The 24,059-nt window shown below is 41.0% G+C and overlaps 1 protein-coding gene across 1 annotated transcript in view; it reads left to right on the forward strand.

The window, feature by feature from the left end:
* ACPP (acid phosphatase, prostate) overlaps nt 1-23,987 on the forward strand; it is a 58,942-nt gene extending 34,955 nt beyond the window's left edge. The window contains exons 10-11 of the mRNA XM_021069456.1: nt 3,054-3,220; nt 22,101-23,987. Of these exons, the coding sequence (XP_020925115.1) occupies nt 3,054-3,220; nt 22,101-22,219 (286 nt within the window). The 3' untranslated portion in view covers nt 22,220-23,987. The remainder of the gene's footprint in view (nt 1-3,053; nt 3,221-22,100) is intronic.

Consider the following 24,059-nt stretch of genomic DNA (forward strand, 5'->3'; position numbering starts at 1 on the left):
CTGCAGTGGCCCGAGTCACTGCTATGACACAGGTTTGCTCCCTGGCCCAGGAACTTCCACATGCCACAGGCGTGGCCAAAAATAAATAAATTAATTAAAAGATTAAGATATTCTAAGAAGGATGCAGATGTTACATTGTTTCTTGGAAAACACGGGCTGGTAGAAGATGCCAAGAGAAAATTAGGTTTGTCGATGGTTATAAATAATGTTCTTTTGGTTAAAGACTTAATGCCAGATGACTTCCGGCATTTCACATCCACCAGGTTGGTTTCACTTTGTGATCTGGCTTAGCCTTTCTCAGCTGACCACGGCTTGGCTCAAGCCCATGACAAAGGCCAAGGTTAATGAGACCAAATGTCCTAGTTTACCCAGAACTGGAGGGGTTCCCATCACATGTGAGTGTCATTGTTAAAACCAGGAAAGTCCTGGGCAAACCAGGAAGGGCTGATCACCATAGCCAAGGTCATATCAAAAATTTGTATCTGCTATGACACTGGTTTTCTCCTTGGGAGGAAGAGACCTCATGGCATAAGAGCAAGGAAGGAGTTGAGTTAGGTCAGGGACTCCAGAGATTTATTTCAAGTTTAGCTGGGAGGTGCATTTGCTTTCCCCTCCAGGCATTCACAATAAATAGCTGCGGGAAGGACCATCTTGACTGCAGTTACTCAGGGCCCTGTACTCAGAAGAGCCTGTACTTGGTTTAATGATGCAGTGTTGCCATCTTGAAATCCATCCTTTGTTGAACCTGGGTGCCAAGCACAATGAAACAGAACTAAAACGTGGTCTTAGCGAGCTTTGCTCTCAAACGTCTAGCATCACAATGGAGAGACAATACCCATAGCATAGAGAATATCCAAATAAAGCCAAAAATGGGGCTGAGAAGACTGTGAACATCAAGTGCTCTGTCAGGAACAAGTCCTAGGGAAGGCTGGTTGTAGGTATGGAGTTAACAAATCCAGTGAAAATTCCAGGATCACTTCTCAGAGTAGGCACTGTTTCATTGGGGCAAGAAATTACCCACAGACTTTGAAAAACTTACGATTTCCAAGGGAGACAGGCTGCAGGGTTGGGGAGGTTCGGGCTGGGGGTTTGGGGTGGAAATGCTACAAAATTGGGTTGTGATGATCATCGTACATCTATAAATGTAATAAAGTTCATTGAGTTAAAAACATTTTGAATCCCCTAAAACTGTTTTCCAAATATGTTAATTAATAAAAGTAATTTGGGCTGCTGTACAGATGAACCTCAAACCTCAGAGCTTGACTCAATGGAAATTTCTTTCTCCTTCATTTAACAGTCCAGTGTAGATGTTCCTGGCCAGTAGCAAGTGACTCGCCCATGAGGTGATTCCCTCATGGTGATTTGGGGACCCAGGCTTCCATCTTTTGGAACTAAAGCTTTCAAGAGTGCTCTGCTCACCTGCAGGCAGCTTGTAGGAAGGGATGTGAGGGTGAAGAAGGCAATCTGCTAATCAGGCACCTCAGCCCAGAAGGGCCATATGCTCCTTCTGCTTACATTCTACTAGCTAAAACTAGTCACTTGGTCCCTCTAAGTGTGGGGCAGTCTGGGAAGTGCACTCACTTCTCAGCCGTGAATGTATCCTATGGAAAGAGAATCGTGAATTTGGATGGACTATTAGTCGTCTTTGCTTTATGAGATAAAAGATGTTATCAAACAAGTTATTTTATGTTCATATAATATTAGAACAGTTTTTAGAAACACATAAGTGAATATTTGTGGTCACAACTCTTCATATGGCTTTTTAAAGTGATTTTTTAAGCCTTCTTTATTTTTTTATTACATCTTATTTTATTTTATTTTTTATTTTTATTTTCTGTCTTTTTGCCTTTTCTAGGGCCACTCCCATGGCATATGGAGGTTTCCAGGCTAGGGGTCCAATCGGAGCTGTAGCCACTGGTCTACGCCAGAGCCACAGGAACGTGAGATCCGAGCCGCGTCTGCGACCTACACCCACAGCTCATGGCAACACCGGATCCTTAACCCAGTGAGCAAGGCCAGGGATTGAAACCACAACCTCATGGTTCCTAGTCGAATTCGTTAACCACTCAGCCACAACGGGAACTCCTAAGCCTTCTTTATAACACCATCCCAAAGTTGCAATTGTGAGGTTACTACCCTAAGAAGAATCACTAAATTACACTTGAATTTCTCTCCTGCCTCTTTGGCAAATGACTGCCAGAGGCATCTCCTACTGGATTTACAAGGTTGGTTCTGGCCAGGGGTCTTTCCTTAAGCAGTTATGTTGTTTTTTGAAACAAAGTAGTGAGAGAGTCCTCCTCAACGTAAGCAAATGTAAGGACTTGAATATACACCCACCAAATCTTATTATTTTAATAAGTCTTGGAGTTCCTGTCATGGCTCCGCGAACCCCACTAGTATCCATGAGGATTCAGGTTCAATCCCTGGCCTTGCTCAGTGGGTTAAGGATCTGGTGTTGCTCTGGGCTGTGGATTAGGCTAGTAGCTGCAGCTCTGATTTGACCCCTAGCCTGGGAACCTCCATATGCTGCCAAAACAAAACAAAACAAAAAAAAACAAAGTCTTCCTCTATTTTTGAGCACATATGTTATATGTTATTCAGTTCTGTGTTTCTGGCCTGGTTAAGGAGAGAGGGTAGATACATTCATTCAGGGGGAAGACTGAAATAAATATCTAGAGAGAAAAAAGAGCAAATGAGAAGCATGAGAAGGAGAGAATAGAAGAAAGAAAACCCACCCATCCACCTGCCCCCTAATTCTTTCTCAAAGGTTCACCAAATCACCCCCAAATATTGCCTCTTAGCTCCTTCTTCAATGAAGCAGCCCAGTCCTAGCCTTCTATATCCCTGTTCATCTAACAAACCAGCCCTCCCAGTCTGGCCCATGTGCCTCAATCCCCCTCTTCCCACAACTAAGTTGGCTACTATCTGCTTGTTCCCATAAATTCTTCCAACTGGTCCTTCAGCTGACAACTTACAGACCAGGTGGAAGGAAATTCAATGGCAGTTCAACAACACAGAACTAACAGAGCTCTTTCCTCTACTTCCTCCCCCAGGGAATACTTTGTAGAGATGTACTATCGGAATGAGACTTGGCATGAACCACATCCCCTCACGCTACCAGGATGCACCCCCAGCTGCCCTCTGAAGAAGTTTGCTGAGCTGGTTGCCCCTGTGATCCCCCAAGACTGGTCCGCAGAGTGTGCCACGAGCAACCATGAAGGTACCAAGGACGTTATGCATTAGGGTACATGAGTAGCTCTGCAGAGAGGGCAGAACACCCTTTCTCCGGGCAGTTGGTGCTTTGAGAGTATTACTTGGCCTCACCCCCATCTTTGAGAGAAATAGGTTTGAGGTGATAATGGTATGTTTCAGAGACCCCAACTTCAGGCAACTTCTACCTTTCCACCTGGCCCTGCCCCTACTTGCCACAAACGTCAACCTCTATCAACACAGGAGGCAGTCCTCAAACAGAAAGCATTTACCTGGGATCAAAGAATCATAACCCAGGGCACACACATCAAACTGAAACAAAGTTAGAAATGTGAGAGTGGTTCTGAATACCTTCCAGAAAAAATCTTACTGGAATGTTGAAATATGGGTGTGATATCTGTTCTGATATTTGTATAAGGCTCTGATTCTGGTATCTTCAGAAAACCAAAGCAAACTCACAGGTTCTGCTGAAACTACTTACAAGAAAAAATCCTGTTCAAACACTCTTTAGAATCCTGTAGATTTGCATGTGCAGATGCAACACGTCTAGAGAATAGCATCTTATGTTACCAGCATGAATAAAGATGAAATGGTGTCTAGAGATGGTTTCTATGGACGCCAGAGTCCAGAACAGAGGCTTTCTCTCGTCTAGTTGATCATGGGTTTATGCGTTTGTTGTGTTTATTTCATTAACACATCAATTGATGTGTTTATTTGTGTTATTTCTTTTCCAAGAAAATATTTGGCCTTGGGGCCATCATTTAATAATCCTTTCTCCTCCATGCATGTAAGCCAATGTGAAACAGTGAATAAAGTCATTATTAGGAAGTTCAAAAGCATTGCTTTTGTAATGCTTTTTAAAGTGTGTGTGGGGAGTTCCCATGGTCATCGTCGTTGCTCAGTGGTTAGCGAATCCAACTAGGAACCATGAGGTTGCGGGTTCTATCCCTGGCCTCACTCAGTGAGTTAAGGATCTGGTGTTGCTGTAAGCTGTGGTGTAGGTTGCAGACGCGGCTCGGATCTGGCATTGCTGTGGCTATGGCGTAGGCTGGCAGCTACAGCTCCGATGAGACCCCTAGCTTGGGAACCTCCATATGCTGTAGGTGCGGCCCTAAAAAAATAAAAAAACAGATTAAATAAATTTTGAAAAAATAAAGTGCGTGTGTGTGTGTTTAATTAGAATAAAATTCCTGAAAGACAGATTTTAGGGGCTATTTTTTCTCATTCAAGTGTAGTCGATTTATAATGTTGTGTCAATTTCTGCTGAAGAGCAAAGTGACTCAGTCATGTATGTATAATTTTTATATTATTTTCCATCATGGTCAATCCCAGGAGACTGTATATAGTTCCCTGTGCTATGCAGTAGGAACTTATTGTCTATCCATTCTAAATGTAATAGTTTTCATTTGTTAATCCCAAATTCCCATTCCATCCCACCCCTTCCTCCCGTCCCCTCTGGCAACCGCAAATCTGTTCTCCATGTCTGTGAGTCTGTTTCTGATAGGTTTGTTTGTGCCATATTTTAGTTTTTACATGTAAGTGATATCATATGGTATTTGTCTTTCTCCTTCTGACTTACTTAGAATAATAATTTCTAGCTGCATCCATGTTGCTGCAAATACCATTATTTCATTCTTTTTTATGGCTTACTCCATTCATCTGTCGACAGGCATTTAGGTAGTTTCCATGTCTTGGCTATTGTGAATAGTGCTTGGAATATTGTGAATATTGTGAATAGTCCATATAGGTGCATGGATCTTTTTGAATTGTAATTTTGTCCAGATATATGTCCAGGAGGGGGATTGCTGGATCATATGGTAGTTCTATATTTAGGTTTCTGAGGAACCTCTATACTGTTTTCCATAGTGGTTGTACCAATTTACACTCCCACCAACAGTGTAAGAGAGTTCCCTTCTCTCCACATTGTCTTGAGCATTTGTTATTTGTAGACTTATTACTGTTGTCCATTCTGACTGGTTTGAGATGGTGCCTCATTGTAGTTTTGATTTATATTTCTCTAATAATTAGTGATGTTTAGCATTTTTTTGTGTGCCTGCTGGCCATCCATATGTTTTCCTTAGAGAAATGTTTATTTAGGTCTTCTGCTTGTTTTTCTTTTTCTCTTTTCTTTTTAGGGCTGCACCTATGGCATATGGAAGTTCCCAGCAGAGCTACAGCTGCTGACTTATACCACAGACACAGCAACACCAGATCAGAGCCACATCTGCGACCTACACTGCGGCTCCCGTCAAGGCCGGATCCTTAACCCACTGAGCAAGGCCAGGGACCAAACCTGCATCCTCATGGATGCTAGTCGTGTTTTTAACCCACTGAGCCACAACTGGAACTTCTCATTTTTCAATTGGGTTGTTTGCGTTTTTGTTGTTGAGTTGTGGAGGTTGTTTGTAATTTTGGAGACTAAGCCCTTGTTGGTTGTACTGTTTGCAAAAATGTTCTCCCATTCCATAGGTTGTCTTTTCATTTTATTTATGGTTTCCTTTGCTGTGCAAGGCTTATAAGTTTGATTAGGTCCATGGGGGCTCTATTTTTGTTTTAGGGTTTTATTTCAATATAACAGGAGGGAAAATACTGATGTAAAGTTAAATTCCTAGCTTAAATGAATGTTCTAAGTTGAAAATGTATTTACTTTGGACTTGGCTACTTCAAATAAAGGCTAAGCTGATGGACAGCTCTGCTCCATCTATTTAAGATGGAACTGGCTGAGAAAATGACGTTGTGGAGAAGTAAAGTGATACCTACCACACAGAATAGCAAAGATTACGTCTTGTGACTCCAAGGGTTGCTATGGGAACAAGAGCTACCTGGATTTGGAAGGAGAGAGGCAGTAAAGAATGTCAGGGGAGGCTTCTTACAAGAGCTGACAACTATACCATATTAAATCAGTTTGGATGGAGGTTTCTTCTAATGGCATGGTACAAGGTGCTAAAAAGACCTTTATGAAATATGCTGGTGGCTTGAAGCTGGAAAGCAAAAGGGAATTACTTGGCAGAAGATTCAGGGTCCAAAGATATTCCCACAGGTTTCCTTCAAGGGGCCAATTTTATTTTTATTTATTTATTTATTTAATTTATCTTTTGCCTTTTTAGGGCCGCACCTATGGCATATGGAGGTTCCCAGGCTAGGGGTCAATCAGAGCTGTAGCTGCCGGCCTACACCACAGCCACAGCAATATGGGATCCGAGCCTCATCTGCGACCTACACCACAGCTCACGGCAATGCGGGATCCTTAACCCAGTGAACAAGGCCAGGGATCGAACCTGCATCCTCATGGATGCTAGTCAGATTCGTTTCCACTGAGCCATGACAGGAACTCCCAAGGGGTCAATTTTAGTGAGACAAAATGTCATCTCCACAAGAACATGGATTTTTTTTTTTTTTTTTCCTTTTCTAGGGCCGCTCTCGCGGCATATGGAAGTTCCCAGGCTAAGGGTCTAATTGGGAGCTGTAGCTGCCAGCCTATGCCAGAGCCACAGCAATGCAGGATCTGAACCTCATCTGTGACCTACACCACAGCTCACAGCAACGCTGGATCCTTAACCCACTGAGCAAGGCCAGGGATCGAACCCGCAACCTCATGGTTCCTAGTCGGATTCGTTAACCACTGCGCCACGATGGGAAATCCAAGAACATGGATTTTTATTTGTTGTGTTCTCTCCTGCATTGGTCCTCAGTACCCAGAAAAAACTGTCTGTGTCTGACATAGATTAATGTTCAATAAATATTTGCTCATGAATAGACAAGTAGTTGCCTTTCCTCCCTGAACCTATTCTTCCTATTCTTGTTTGTTTGTTTGTTTTAATGGCTACAACCATGGCATATGGAAGTTCCCAGGTCAGGGATCTAATCTAAGCCACAGCTTCAGAAACACCAGATCCTTAACCTACTGTGCCAGGCCATGAATCAAACCTTTGTCTCTGCAGCAACCTGAGTCACTACAGTCAGATTCTTAACCCACTCAACACAGTGGGAACACCTACCTTTTCTGTCTTGATTAGTAGCAATACCCAGTAACCTGGGCATGATCAGGTTATCACTGCCTCCTTCATTCTCCACAGCCATTTGTCACCTCTTCTTATCAAATCTACTTTTTTTTTTTTTGTATTTTTTTGTGTCTTTTTCTAGCATATGTAGGTTCCCAGGCTAGGTGTCGAATCGGAGCTGTAGCCTCCAGCCTACTCTAGAGCCACAGCAACGCAGGATCCGAGCCACATCTGCGACCTACACCACAGTTCACGGCAACACCAGATCCTTAACCCACTGAGCAAGGCCAGGGATCAAACCCGCAATCCCATGGTCCCTAGTCGGATTCGTTAACCACTGAGCCACTACGGGGTCTCCTCTTATCAAATTTACTGCAGAAAGTTTGTAGAATTCTTTTCCTTTGAATACCAACACCAAACATCCTATATCCAAGTAGAGTGAATTATAATTAAGCAGCAAAATATGTTAATAAAGAGAAAGCTTAGGGATTGGTGTGCTGGAGCTAGTGCATAGAGATCTCAAGACTGGAAAGTGTGTTCAGTGCCTTCACTTTGGTGGTTTGAAATTGGTCATGGAATCATGTGTGGGTATTTTCACCACAGAAATCAGTAGATGCCACAAATTAGAGTTTGGGGGTTGTGTTTTTGGTCCATTTTACCAGCACACCACTGGTTTTAGCCCATAGAAAGTTCGTTAAAAGTCTATAACATGAGGTGGTCTCCAACAAAGTGAATTCAGTACTCAAACTTCTTTGAGGAAAAAGGATTCAGGTTTTTCTCTAGGGTCTCAAAGAGTGATGTGAGAAGCAGCAGGTAAACATTTTAAGAAGACAGACTGTTCAGTGTTGGGGAATCCCTGGGACTAGAAGTGTCCCACTGGGCTGGATGCCCACTTGCCTTGGCACAGACACTATAAAGCAGCCTGAAGTGTGGAAGTTTGTAAGAGTTGACTGACTTTAGGAGGACCACCAAACTTAGCAAATAAAATTACAGGATGCCCAGATAAATTTGATAAATAGCTCTAACTGCTGAATTTTTATCTTATTGAGAAAGAAAAGGTGAATTCAAGACATTAATGGTGTCCTGAGAAAGCCAATAGAGGGAGCAGGACAAAACTATTAACAGGACATATCCTGTGCATACAGAATCCCTGACAAACCCTACTCCTTTGGGTACTTCCATCCATAACATTCTACCTGTGCTTATGAGCAGTGTTTTTACCAAGTGCTGGTAGATCCAGTTAACTTCATTCTCATATCAATCAAATTAACCAGAGCCGCAGTTCTCTTGTGGCACAGCAGGTTAAGAATCTGGCATTGTCACTACAGTGGTTCAAATCACTGCTGTGGCTCAAGTTCAACCCTGGCCTGGGAACCTCCATATGCCGTGGGCACAGCCAAAAAAAGAAAAAAAAAAAACATTAACCAGAGCCTATGCTGGGAAGTTCGTGATAGGTCCGAGTTTCATACTGTATTACCTGTAAATAATAAAATTCTTTTTTAATAAAATGGACTTCCTGTCATGGCTCAGTGGGTTAAGAACCTGACTAGTATCCATGAGGATGTGGGTTTGGTCCCTGGCCTCACTCAGTGAGTTAAGGATCTGAGATTGCCATGAGCTGAGGTATAGGTCGCAGATGCAGCTTGGATCCCACGTGGCTGTGGCTGTGGTGTAGGCCAGCAGCTGCAGCTCCAATTCGACCCCTATCCTGGGAACTTCCATATGCCACAAGTGCAGCCCTGAAAAAAAAGAAAAGAAAAGGCTTCTTTAATTCCAAAATTTACACAGTCAGACCTTCTTCACCAGCCCTCTCCTGACCCCATCTCAATCTCCAACTCCAATTTTTTTCATAGTAAAGAGATTTACTGGTAAGAAGTTCCAGTTTCCTCTCATAATATTTGTAATGCTGAGACTCTGCTGCATATAGACACGGCTGGGATTCAACCAAGAGCTTTTTTAAAGGCAGGATCCATACCTTTTTCCTCCTTGAATCTTCAGCCAATAGGCAATGCCTAGAACCTGGTGCCTTCGATCAATACCTGTTAATTAAATAAATGTCCCCCCCTCCATGCCTAGCTTGGCTTCTTCATGGCTAAGCCCAGATATCAGAAGCCTGGATCTCAGTTGTTTAATGAATGGAAGAAAGAAGCTATGAATGAGCCTCGAATGTAACTACACTGTAGAGACTCACTCATTGACTATATAACCATAAGTATATACCAACACGTCTGTGTCTTTGACCTCTGTTTCCTGCATGGTCACCTGGGCATTCTCCTGCTCCCCCACTGCTATTTAGAGCCTCTGTTCAAGGATATCCCTTCCAGCCCCCCTCCCTCCTCAGAGATGAAATCAAACATGAATAATGAGGACATGTTTCATGGTTCGTTAATGACACTGGGACCTTGCTTTGGTATACCCCAACTCACTCATCACCCCCACTCCTATCCTCAACCTAGGCAATTCTGGCGGTCATAATAATGGCCCTCCCCACACCCTGCCCACCTCACCTATATCCACCCTAGATCAAATCAACCACACAGCTTCTGCATTCTGATCTGCTGGTGGAGCTGAATGAAACCAGCTGTCACCATTTCAAACTATGAATGTTGCCCTTTCTATTCTGATCTCAGCTGGGTCTTTCAACCCTGCATGATAAATGTATTCATCCTTAGTGGACTCTTTCCATGTTTTCTACAGGAAGGTCTTATTGATTTTGCCAAATTTCTAATTCCATCTTGGTTTCTTTGATTCTCATGAGATGTCCTGAAAAAAGCAAGATAATCCTTTGAAAACGCTTTCAAGTTCTCCTGTCACTGCCTCAAAATATCTCAGTGGATTTAACCTGCCTTTCTTGCTGACCCTCAGGAAAATATGTTCCTCCTTGAGTAACCTAATTCCTCTCCTCAGGCATATGGTCCCACCTCTACAGTCTCCTTGGACTCTGATGAGTCTCCTAATAATTAGCTTCATTTTCTTTCTCTGCTCTGGCTCCCCTCTGCTATGAAAATGTCCAAATTTCTCATCAAGAGCGCCTTCAAGTACCTGCTCCCTCTCCCCCTCTTCTATTCTAGTTTTCTCAAACTAATTGTTTATATTCTATTTCCTCATCTCCCTCTCACTCCTGAACTATTCTTTAAAATGATATTCATTCTTCCTTTATCTCTTTTTTGAAACTTTCCTTTTGAAAATCATCTGTGCCTAATTCCTCTTTTCCTTTTCCTGTCAGAAATCACTTATTCCTATTTTACAGGGAAGAAAACTGAACCTCAGAAAATAACATGCCATGAATGGTAGGGTCAGGATTCAAACCTAACACTCTCTAACACCATGTTTCTATTACATTCTTTTCCCTTTCTAGCCACACTGTCTTGACAGAACATTGTAAATCAACTATAATAAATATTTTTTAAAAAAAAAAAACACTGTCTTGTGGACTATTCCCTCAGGACAAATCCCCAAAATAGGATTAGTGGGTCAAAGTATATTAATATTTGGTAAAGAAATATATTTATTATCTCTAATCTACTCTGTATGTGCCTATGTAGCAGCCATTAAGTTTGCTGAGGAAACAGATTCAAAACCAGAAAATTTTTTCCATGTGACCTGTAGACCTTGACATGGAGGTGGGGAGGCAAGGAAGACACAGAAATAAAGAATTCAACAAGCCCAAACAATTAAGTATGGTAAATACCATAATGAAGGACACACAGGTAACTATAAAAGCACACAGCGATAGCAAGTAGCCTACGTCTAAGGGGCCAGAGAAGGCTTCGCGAAGGGGAAATGTTTAGATCAAAAACTGAGGGAAAGAAGGAATTAACCAGGGAGTTCCCATTGTGGCGCAACGGAAACGAATCTGACTAGGAACCATGAGGTCGTGGGTTCGATCCCTGGCCTCTCTCAGTGGGTTAAGGATCCGGCATTGCCGTGAGCTATGGTGTAGGTCCCAGATGCTGCCTGGATCCACGTTGCTGTGGCTGCGGTGTAGGCTGTCATCTGTAGCTCCGATTAGACCCCTAGCCTGGGAACCTTCAGATGTGCGAGCACAGCCCCCCAAAAAAGAGAAGGATTAGCCAAGTGAGTGGAGATGAGGAGAGAAGAGAATGTTATAGACAAAGAGAGAAAATGTATAAGGGTCAGGAGGTTAAGGACAGTATGGGGCATTTTAGGAACTGGAAAAAGTGTGTCTGCTGAGAGTACAAAGATGCTGGAACGACAGGCATTAAGAGTCTCATAGGTCAAGTGGAGTAGCTCTGTCATTAAAAGGTTTTAGGCACAGGACAGAGGATGTGACTGGCCTCTGTATTTTAGGCAGATCCCTTTGGTTCCAGTGGGGAATGGATGGAAGAGAAGTGGCCTGAGGGCAGAAGAGCAGTTGAAAGGCTGTTGAAATTAAAAAACAAACAAACAAACAAACAAAAAACCGGTATGAGTGAAGGAGAAAAGTAGAAATATTCAAAAGGAGAAAAGAAATAGATGGGATAAGACTTAGGGATTAATGGCCTGATGAAGAGGCTTTTAATACATATTGCCAAAATAGTTTTGCCAAAAGTCATGTCAAGTTATGCTGCCTTCAGCAGCGTTCACACGTCCTCATATAGTAGAATGTTTCTTGTCAGTCATTACCAGTACTAGACCTCTTTGCAGTAAGATATAACTGATCACTCTCTTTTCTTAGACTCTAGAATACAACTCTATCAAACTCACAAAATCCTTTATAGTACAAGAGAGCATATCATTTTAAAAATAAATGAGAGAGAAAGGAAGAGAAAGAGAGAAAATTCTTTGTTCTCAGAATTTTGTTGAGTTTCTATTGGATTTATAACTTCCACCAACCACCTAATTGATGGTGTCCCAGGGCTCTGTTCCTGGTTTCCTCATTCCACACCCATCACAAGCCACTATTACCCAGGAGTCTACCTTCTACTTCTATATTCCTTATTTCGTCTATATTTAGATTTTTTTTTTTTTTTGTCTTTTTTTTTTTGCTATTTCTTGGGCCGCTCCAGCGGCATATGGAGGTTCCCAGGCTATGGGTCTAATCGGAGCTGTAACCGCCAGCCTACGCCAGAACCACAGCAGCGAGGGATCCAAGCCGCATCTGCAACCTACACCACAGCTCAAGGCAACGCCGGCCGGATCGTTAACCCACTGAGCAAGGCCAGGGTCCGAACCCACAACCTCATGGTTCCTAGTCGGATTCGTTAACCACTGCGCCACGACGGGAACTCCTACATTTAGAATTTTAGATTTTTTTCCCAGCTGCCTACTGATCATGTCTACCAGGACAATAACCTATCTCAACCCTACATTTGAAACAAATCTTATTATCTCCTCTGCCCCAAATGGATCTGTTTGAATGTGCTTTCACTCTCAATTCACAGGCTAATCGTCATCTCATTCACCCAATCCAGAACCCATGGAGTGGCGTTGGCCACAATGTCTCCTTTACCAGTATATTTAGTCCATCACAAAGCCTGTCAATTCTACTTTAGGACTCTTGAATTCCCTCATCTGCATTCTCAGGGCCATATTTCCATTGCTGAGCCCTCAGGGTCTTGTCAAAGGCCTAGAGTATATTCTTAGGCCTAGAGTAACTTTAAAAAAAAAAAAATTCATTGAAATACAGTTTATTTACAATGTTGTGTTAATTTCTGCTGTATAGCAAGTGATTCGGTTATACATATGTGTGTGCGTATATATATATAGATCACAGGATATTGAATATATTCCCTGTACTATACAGTAGAACCTTGCTGTTCAGTTTTCCTTTTTTTAACTTTTTTTTTTTTTTTTTGTCTTTTGTCTTTTTTTTGTTGTTGTTGTTGTTGTTGCTATTTCTTGGGCCGCTCCCGCAGCATATGGAGGTTCCCAGGCTAGGGGTTGAATCGGAGCTGTAGCTACCGGCCTACACCAGAGCCACAGCAACTCGGGATCCGAGCCGTGTCTGCAACCTACACCACAGCTCACGGCAACGCCGGATCGTTAACCCACTGAGCAAGGCCAGGGACTGAACCCGCAACCTCATGGTTCCTAGTCGGATTCGTTAACCACTGTGCCACGACGGGAACTCCAGTTTTCCTTTTTTTAAAACACAAATTGGGCCTTGTCACTTCCATGTGTAATAATTAGTGATGATTTGCTCCATGACAAACTAGACCTTCTAAAACATGAGCCTCAACCTATATAACTGGTCTGACCTCACCACAACCTATAGTCCAGCCACATGCAACTGCTCATTCATTATTTCCCAAAGACACCCTCGTGCAGTCATTCTGTCACATGACAAAATCTTATTTACCTCAAAGGACAGCTCAAGTCTTATCATTTTCTCAAAAGACTTTCCAGACTCTTTCTCTTCCACCTAGAATACTTTGTGTTAACTGCAACTTTCTCTCTGTTTCATTGGCATATCTTCTATACTCATATTTATTTATCACGTCATCTCATAACTATCTATCTGGTTCTCCTATTAGATACCGATTTCCTCAAGAGCAGGGATCTTGGAACCCCAGAATCCAAAACATAGTTGACCTGGCAAATGGTGTTTGTTCACTGCAAGTCAGGAAGGAACAAAGGAAAGAAAAAGATTGGGAAAGTGTTAGACAACATGGACCCCCAAAATAATTGAAAATAAATGTCCAAATACAGAAAGTCAGCCATGGACATTAATTTTAAAGAATTGTTAGTCTCTGCCTTCTTCCCTCATTTTCATTTAATCCTTTCCTTTCTTCCTCAATTCTGTTTAATTCCCTCCAAGTTTAAATTAGTTCCATTTGCAGTGCTAATGGCACTGGTCCACCAAGATCTAATTTGATTAATATTCACCTTCTCGTGATGCTAAGATGGCATCCTGACATCATGAGAAAAGCACTGAACTAAGAGTTTAGAACCTATGAGTTCCAGATCATTCTTCCACAAATATTTATTGAGCTCCTGCTATGTGCCAGGTCTGTTCTAAGTGCTTGGGATATGTTTCTGAACACAAAAGACAAAAGTTCCTCCCCATGAAGCATACATTCTCTTAGATGGAAGAAGTGATGAATAATAAGTAATAAACATAATAAATAAGTGCTTTGGTGGTGACGGTGACAAATACCAGGTGGTAATGGGTGTGAGGAGAGGGTGTATAAGTTGCATATTTAAATAGAAAGCCCTTATTGAAAAGAAAAATTCAAGCAAGGAAGGTTGTGGAGTTACCTGGCTCAGGGATTTGTGAGAAGAGCACATAGGCAATGGTAACAACTATAGCAAAGGCAATAAGAGGGAGAGTCCCTGGCATGTTTGAGGAACAAGAAGGCCCTTGTGGCCAAAAGAGAGTTAAGTGAAGGGAAGGGTCAGAGGAAATCCAAGAGGTTACTAAGGCCAGACAACTAGGGCCTCATGAACTTTTATCATTAGGACTTCGGCTTTCATTCTGAGTGAGAGAGCTTATGTTTTAAGCAGAGGAGTGGCATGATTTGATTTGAAGCCATTTGGCTGTTGCGTTGAAAATAGATTATAGGGGAGAAAGGATAGAAGCTAGGAACAAGTCAGGAGGGAGTTGCACTGATCCCGTCAAAAGATGATGGTGGTGGGGAGTGGTTTCTCAGGGCTACCGGAGATGCTGTTTCCTGGCTTCAGTTCTAATTTCACCCCAAATAAAACTTACCTCTCAAAAAAAAAAAAAAAGATGATGGTGATTCACTACTATATATAAAATAGAAAATAACAAGTACCTACTGTAGAGCAGAGAGAAATCTACTCAATATTCTCTACATCCAAATAGGAAAAGAATATGAGAAAGAATGGATATATGTATATGTATATTTGATTCACTTTGCTATACACCTAAAACTAACACAACATTGTAAGTCAACTATACACCAATAAATTAAAAAAAAATTTTTAACTAAAAATGAGATTTAATATCCTTTTTCTCTTTTCACATTTCCTATCTAGAATTAGCCCTCTTTTTTTTTTTTTTTTTTTTTTTTTTGTTGTTGTTGTTGTTGTTGTTGCTATTTCTTGGGCTGCACCCGCGGCATATGGAGGTTCCCAGGCCAGGGGTCAAATCGGAGCTGTAGCCACCAGCCTACGCCAGAGCCACAGCAACGTGGGATCCGAGCCACGTCTGCAACCTACACCACAGCTCACGGCAACACCGAATCGTTAACCCACTAAGCAAGGGCAGGGATCGAACCCGCAACCTCATGGTTCCTAGTCGGATTCATTAACCACTGCGCCACAACGGGAACTCCAGCCCTCTTTTTTTAATTTTATTTATTTTTTTCCGCTGTACAGCATGGGGACCAAGTTACACATACATGTATACGTAATTTTTCCTCCCGTTGTTGTGTTGCAATGTAAGTATCTAGACATAGTTCTCAGTGCTACACAGCAAGATCTCATTGCAAATCTATTCCAAGAGCAATAGTTTGCATTCGTTAACCCCAAGCTCCCAATCCCTCCCACTCCCTCCCTTTCCCCCCAGGCAGCCACAAGTCTATTCTCCAAGTCCATGATTTTCTTTTCTGAGGAGATGTTCATTTGTGCTGTATATTAGATTCCAGTTATAAGTGATATCATATGGTATTTGTCTTTCTCTTTCTGACTTACTTCACTCAGTATGAGAGTCTCTAGTTCCATCCATGTTTCTGTAAATGGCATTACTTTGTTCTTTTTTATGGCTGAGTAGTATTCCATTGTGTATATATACCACTTCTTCCGAATCCAATCATCTGTCGATGGACATTTGGGTTGTTTCCATGTCCTGGCTATTGTGAATAGTGCTGCAATGAACATGCAGGTGCATGTGTCTCTTTTAAGTAGAGTTTTGTCCAGATAGATGCCCAAGAGTGGGATTGCAGGGTCATATGGAAGTTCTATGTATAGATTTCTAAGGTATCTCCAAACTGTTCTCCATAGTGGCTGTACCAGTTTACATTCCCACCAGCAGTGCAGGAGGGTTCCCTTTTCTCCACAGCCCCTCCAGCACTTGTTATTTGTGGATTTATTAATGATGGCCATTCTGACTGGTGTGAGGTGGTATCTCATGGTAGTTTTGATTTGCATTTCTCTTATAATCAGCGATGTTGAGCATTTTTTCATGTGTTTGTTGGCCATCTGTATATCTTCTTTGGAGAAATGTCTATTCAGGTCTTTTGCCCATTTTTCCATTGATTGATTGGTTTTTTTGCTGTTGAGTTGTATAAGTTGCTTATATATTCTAGAGATTAAGCCCTTGTCAGTTGCATCATTTGAAACTATTTTCTCCCATTCTGTAAGTTGTCTTTTTGTTTTCTTTCTGGTTTCCTTTGTTGTACAAAAGCTTTTCAGTTTGATTAGGTCCCATTGATTTATTTTTGCTCTTATTTTTGTTGCTGTGGGAAACTGACCTGAGAAAATATTCATGAGGTTGATGTCAGAGAAAGTTTTGCCTATGTTCTCTTCCAGAATTGTGATGGTGTCTTATATTTAAGTATTTCAGCCATTTTGAGTTTATTTTTGTGCATGGTGTGAGGGTATGTTCTAGTTTCATTGCTTTGCATGCAGCTGTCCAGTTTTCCCAGCAATTCTTGCTAAATAGACTTTCTTTTTCCCATTTTATGTTCTTGCCTCATTTGTTGAAGATTAATTGACCATAGGTGTCAGGATTTATTTCTGGGTTCTCTATTCTGTTCCATTGGTCTGTATGTCTGTTTTGGTACCAGTACCACACTGTTTCAATGACTGTGCTTTGTAATATTGCTTGACGTCTGGAAGAGTTATGCCTCCTGCTTGGTTTTTGTTTCTCAGGATTGCTTGGGCGATTCTGGGTCTTTTGTGGTTCCATATAAATGTTTGGATTGTTTGTTCTAGTTCTGTGAAAAATGTCATGGGTAATTTGATAGGGATTGCATCAAATCTGTAGATTGCTTTGGTAGTATGGCCATTTTTACAATATTAATTTTTCCAATCCAGGAACATGGAATATCTTTCCATTTCTTCACGTCTTCTTTAATTTCCCTGATGAATGTTTTATAGTTCTCAACATATAAGTCCTTTACCTCCTTGGTCAGGTGTATTCCCAGGTATTTGAATTTTTTGGGGTGCAATTTTAAAATGTATTGTATTTTTGTATTCCTTTTCTAATATTTCATTGTTAGTATACAGAAATGCGACTGGTTTCTGAATGTTAATCTTATATCCTGCTACTTTGCTGAATTTGTTAATCAGTTAAGTAGTTTTTGGGTTGAGTCCTTAGGGTTTTCTATGTATAGTATCATGTCATCTGCATATGGTGATAGTTTTATCTCTTCTCTTCCTATTTGGATGCCTTTTATTTATTTTATTTGTCTAAGTGCTGTGGCTAGGACTTCCAAAACTATGTTGAATAGCAGTGGTGAGAGTGGGCATCCCTGTCTTGTTCCAGATTTTAGTGAGAAGGCTTTCCATTTTTCTCCATTGAGTATTGTATTTGCTGTGGGTTTCTCATAAATGGTTTGGATTATGTTAAGGAATGTTCTGTCTATACCCACTTTGGTTAGAGTTTTTATCGTAAATGGATGTTGGACTTTGTCAAATGCTTTTTCTGCATTTATTGAGATGATCATGTGGTTTTTGACTTTTTTTTTGTTAATGTGGTATATGACGTTGATTGATTTGCATATGTCGAACCATCCTTATGAACCTGGGATGAATGCCACCTGGTCGTGGTGTACGATCTTTTTGATATGTTGTTGGATACAGTTGGCTAGAATTTTGTTGAGAATTTTTGCGTCTGTATTCATCAAAGATATTGGCTGATAGTTTTCTTTTTTGGTGGTGTCTTTGTCTGGTTTTGGAATTAGGGTGATGGTGGTGTCATAGAATGTCTTTGGGAGTGTTCCTTTTTCTTCAACCTTTTGAAAAAGTTTAAGGAGGATGGGCACCAGATCCTCTTCGTATGTTTGGTATAATTCACCTGTGAATCCATCTGGTCCCAGGCTTTTATCTGTAGGGAGTGTTTTTATATGATGTATTTAATTTCATTTCTAGTGATCAGTCTGTTCAGCTGGTCTATTTCTTCTTGATTCACTTTTGGCAGGCTGTAAGATTCTAGAAAGTTGTCCATTTCTTCCAGATTGTCAAATTTGTTGGTGTATAATTGTTCATAGTATTCTCTTATGGTTTTTTTTTATTTCTACAGTATCCATTGTGATTTCTCCTTTTTCATTTCTAATTTTGTTTATTTGGGTTCTTGCTTTCCTCTTCTTAGTGAGTCTAGTGAGAGGTATGTCAATTTTGTTTACCTTTTCAAAGAACCAGCTCTTGGTTTTACTGATTTTTTCCTATTGTTTTTTGAATCTCTATTTTATTGATTTCCTCTTTGATCCTTATGATTTCCTTCCTTCTACTGACTTTAGGGGTTTTTTTGGTCTTTTTCTAATTCATTTAGGTGGTGGGTTAAGTTGTCAATTTGAGATTTTTCTTCTTTTTTGAGGAAGGCCTGTATTTCCCTCTGAGCACTGCTTTTGTGGCGTCCCATAGATTTTGCGAGGTTGTGCCTTCATTATCATTTGTCTTGAGGTATTTTTTAATTTCCTTTTTGATTTCCTCGTTGACCCATTGGTTTTTTTAGTAGCATGTTGTTTAGTCTCCATGTAGTAGTTTTTTCTCATTTCTTTTCCTGTGGTTAATTTCTAGTTTCATACCATTGTAGTCAGAGAAGATACTTGAAATAATTTCTATGCTCCTAAATTTGTTGAGGTTAGCTTTGTGCCCCAATATGTGATCAACTCTTGAGACTGTTCCACGCATACTTGAGAAGAATGTGTGTTCTGATTTTTTGGATGTAGTGTCCTGAAGATGTCAATTAAGTCTAACTTTTTTATTGTTTCCTTTAGGATCTCTGTTGCTTTGTTGGTTTTCTGTCTAGAGGATCTGTCCATTGATGTGAGTGGGGTGTTAAAGTCTCCTACTATGATTGTATTCTATTTCTCTCTTTGTCTGTTAAAAAAAAAAAAAAGAGGAAGAACTAGGATGGAGAAACCATAATCAGAGAGTAGCCACTCAAATAAGCCAGCAAACAGATCTAACCATGAAGATGTTTAAAACAAAATAAAATTTTAAAAAAAGAGAGACATAAAAATCATAAAATGTGGGCAAGGGAAGTAAGGAAATAAATAGATTCTTTTTTTAATTTTCTTTTTTTTAAATTTATTATGTTAATTAAGTGTTTGAACCTACAGGACTATCAGGCTAAAACACACAACAATAGAAAGGAATTAACATACTTAAAAAACAGGGCAAGCACAAATCAAAACCAAACATTGCATTCACAAAAAATGAGAAGAAAAATACTCAAGCAGAAAATAATTGGAGACCATCCAACCAAAAAAAGAAATGAAGAATGGAGAATCAGAATCAACTGGAAAACGAGTTTTAAAATGGCAATAAATAATCATCTGTCAATTCACCTTAAATGTCAATGGACTGAATGCTCCAATCAAAAGACACAGAGTGGTTGATTGGATAAAAAAGCAAAAATCTTCAATCTGCTGCCTACGAGAAACTCACCTTAGGACAAAGGACACATATAGACTGAATGTGAGGGAGTGGGAAAAAATATTTCATGCCAACGGACATGACAGGAAAGCAGGAGTTGCAATACTCATATCAGACAAAATAGACTTTAAAACGAAGGCCATAAAGAAAGACAAAGAAGGACACTATTTAATGGTTAAAGGATCCATTCAAGAAGAGGATATTACTATCATCAACATATATGCCCCAAATATAGGAGCACCCAGATACATACAACAAACATTAACAGACATAAATTTTTTTTTGGAAGATAGTGGTAGTTCAAAACAGGGTGGTGGCCAAGAAGGAGAAATCATTGGTTTCCAGATATAGTTTTTGTAGAACCAATAGGATTTCCTGACAGATTAGATATAGGATGTGAAGCGAAAGGAGGAGTCAAGGGATACTCGAAGATTTGGGGGCTGAGAATCTAGAAGTAGAAAGTTTGGGGAGAACAGATTTGGTGGCGAGGGTGATGGGGGCAAAGAGACTAGAAGCTCGGTTTTGGACTTGTAATTAAAATGCCTGCTAGATGTCCCAGGGGATATGTTGAGTGCACAGCTGAATGTATGAGCCTTGAGTTTGGGGAACATTTAAATTTGGAAATGACTAATGAGTAGATAGTTTTTAAATCATGAGATAATAAGACCCCATGTACTTTAACTCAAATGCAATTGTCTGCTTAACCTTAGCTAATTATCTAATCTCTCCACTTCTCATTTTTTTTCACCTCTGCAATGATAAGATTAGGCTAAATGAGCAATTTTCAACTGTGTTCCATGGAGCAGTAGGGTTCTATAGACAGGGCTGCCAGGATCAGAAATATTTGTTTTCCCATTGCCTGAGCCCACAAGCAATCCCATATTTTTACAATGAAAATTAGGCACTTAGAGATGGTACAAACTGTTATTTATGATGTGTATACTATAATGGACTAGAGTGTTTGCTGAGTTGGGAGAAGCAGCTCTCCAGATGAAATAATGAATAGCATCTCATAAAAAACAGTCTCATATATCTGCTTCATGACTGGTCAACTATCAAAGGGGTATGTGTAAATAAAAGCACAGGAGTTCCTGTCGTGGCTCAGTGGTTAACAAACCCCACTAGTATCCATGAGGACTCAGGTTCGATCCTTGGCCTTGCTCAGTGGGTTAAGGATCCGGCATTGCCGTGAGCTGTGGTGTAGGTTGCAGATGCAGCTCAGATCCCGTGTTGCTGTGGCTGTGGCGTAGGCCAGCAGCTACAGCTCTGATATGACCCCTAGCCTGAGAACCTCCATATGCTGCAGGTGTGGTCCTAAAAAGACAAAAGACAAAAAAAAGCTACAAAATAGCAGTAGTACACCATTATCCTAAAAATGTTTATGCCGCAGTCAACATGTGCTCAGAGTTTCTTCTCTAAAGAATATTTACTGAAAATCAAATTCAAAGACTGGTTGATATTCCATTTCTTTAGACCCAATTAATAATGGTAGAACAGGGAGTTCCCACTGTAGCACAGAAGAAACAAATCCGACTAGTAACCATGAGATTGCAGGTTTGAGCCCTGGCCTGTCTCAGCAGGTTAAGGATCCGGTGTTGTCATGAGCTGTGGTGTAGGTCGCAGACACGGCTCGGATCCTGAATTGCTGTGGCTGTGGCCTAGGCTGGAGGCTACAGCTCCCATTCGACCCCTGGCCTGGGAACCTCCATATGCTGTGGGTGTGGCCTTAAAAAGCAAACAAACCCCCCCCAAATTATGGTAGAACAGTTCATAATTGTAACCGTAGAAAAATACACAAAGTACGATTACAAATTCTTTAGTCAACTACCCCACCCCCACCCCCACCCCCACCCCCACCCCCCTGCCCTGTGATACTGGAAGAACTGAGACCCGAAGAGCAAAAATCATGCTGGAACTAGGTCATTTCCTGACTCAATCCAGTGCTCTTTTCACCACACCATAGCACCATAGTGATTTAATGGCTGCTTTATTTTTTTATTTTATTTTTTTGTCTTTTTGCTATTTCTTGGGCCGCTCCCGCGGCATATGGAGGTTCCCAGGCTAGGGGTCCAATTGGAGCTGTAGCCACCAGCCTACACCAGAGCCACAGCAACGCAGCATCCGAGCCGCGTCTGCAACCTACACCACAGCTCAAGGCAACGCCGGATCGTCAACCCACTGAGCAAGGGCAGGGACCGAACCCGCAACCTCATGGTTCCTAGTCGGATTCGTTAACCACTGCGCCACGACGGGAACTCCCTAATGGCTGCTTTAGAAACACGACTTAAACTTTAAATGAAGACAGAAATCAACACTGATGTGTGATCTTCATGTTTTCCTAATCCATTACTTTACAATAATGCTCTTCCTGTTTTTTCACAGTTCTAAAGATCATCCTTGCCGTTGTCTTTTGCCTGGTGTCTGGTATCCTAATGGTGCTGCTGTTTACCCTCATCCGCCACGGGCCCTGCTGGCAGAGAGACTCCTATGGGAACATTTAAACAGAGGACTCAATAAGGACAGACACACTAGGCTCCCTCCCTGGGATGCAGCATTTTTCAGTGATGCAGTATTCAATGGACAGGCTTTTGCCTTGTGGACATCACCCTGCCTTTTGAGCCTGCCTAGAGCAGGGTCAAAACTCGCCGTGACCCAGGGACAGCCGCCGGATTGACTTATGAACACCCAGGGTACTTAGGTCTCCTCATTGTTGAACTCATCCTGGTGAAGGCCTCTTGTTCAGCTATAGAAGGAAGCTCTTCTGCAAAGGATAGTTGTAGTCTCTGGCACAGCTGTCCAGAGAAAAATAAGTCAAACTCCAATAAGGCTTTTGCCTTCAAAGAATCAAAAAGTTATAAGGGGTGACAGAAACATAAATTAAAGAAGGCTGGGTAATAGGAAAAATTAGACTAGAAATAGTACAATATAGGATGATTCTTAAGAAATAGGACTCAATCAGAAGGTAGAAATAAATCTCTTCTTTAACTCTTAAGTAGGTTTAGTGCAAACACGCACACTCCTAGAAAGAAACTCCCACCCAGTGTCTGACAACTAACAGGTTTCTGTGTGTGTGTCTGGCTACTCACACACTTACATACACATATCTACATTACAAGTGGCTTAGGAAGAGGTATTTTTCAGAAACTCTAGTATCAACTACTTTAGCTGTTGATAATGTAGCTCAGATTATTTTCCCCACTATTTGTAGGATGGGGAATAACAAGAAAGTTTATGTAGCCATGGTCCTTTTTTTTTTTTAACCTCCACTGTTAGACCTGGCTATTTTTTATAGTTTTGATTTCATTATTTCATTTTGAAAGAAAGAGATTTTTACTTTGATAAGGGCTATTCATGGTTATGATGAAATAATAATGTATTTTAATTACTACAAATAGATCAGAATTTCTCAAATGGTGAGGCTGAAAGCAAAATGCACTGAAGGATGCAGTGACTCTGCACTGGCTTTAAGCCGACAACTTGGAATAAGTTATTTTAAACCGTAAACATTGGTTTTGTAATCAAAAAATGAACAGTCTAAACTAGATGAACATAAAAGTCACTTCCAGCTCTCAAGTTCCATAAACAATTTTTTTTTTTCATTTCATACTGTGGATCGGTTGTTGCCCAAACAAGCACTTTCATGAATGGTACTAAGCCTGAAATTTATTCTAAAGAATTTTATTCTGTGCTGAGCCTCCAACCCTCTGGTTGGTGGGAAATTCAGTCTCATTCATTGGCAGGATTCTTCACCTCCATACTACTAAAGGTCCCAGAATGTACCCGGTGGGACAGAAACACCAGCCCCCAATCCCACTGCATCTCTTAGTCTTAAGAATATTTCCCTCACCTTGGATCCTACAACTTCTACCAATTAAAATTCAAGCACTTATCTCTATAGCTCTCTCTTTCTGCATAATTCTCACCAAGCCAAAACCATTGCAAACAAAGTCTACGAAACTGTATTCTCTTGCCTGGGTAACAGTGCTTCTTCCTGCCTCAATGCAAAAGGCATGTAGGCAAAGAAATGCAAAATCTGGTTACAGTATCAGAGAAAGGGAAAGAGTGGCAGTAAGAACAAAAGACAAATTACTGCTACCATTAAGTAACCAGTTATATCAGTAAGGAAGTCCCAATATCTTATGCTAATAAGTGATAAAACTTTATGGAGTTCCCATCGTGACTCAGCAGTAGCAGACCCAACTAGTATCCATGAGGATGTGGGTTCGATCCCTGGCCTTGCTCAGTGAATTAACGATCCAGTGTTGCCTCAAGCTGTGGTGTAGGTTATAGATGTGGCTCGGATCTGGCATTGCTGTGGCTGTAGTGTAGGCCAGAGGCTAT

This window comes from Sus scrofa, chromosome 13, assembly GCF_000003025.6.
Source record: "Sus scrofa isolate TJ Tabasco breed Duroc chromosome 13, Sscrofa11.1, whole genome shotgun sequence".
In the NCBI taxonomy this organism is placed as follows: domain Eukaryota; kingdom Metazoa; phylum Chordata; class Mammalia; order Artiodactyla; family Suidae; genus Sus; species Sus scrofa.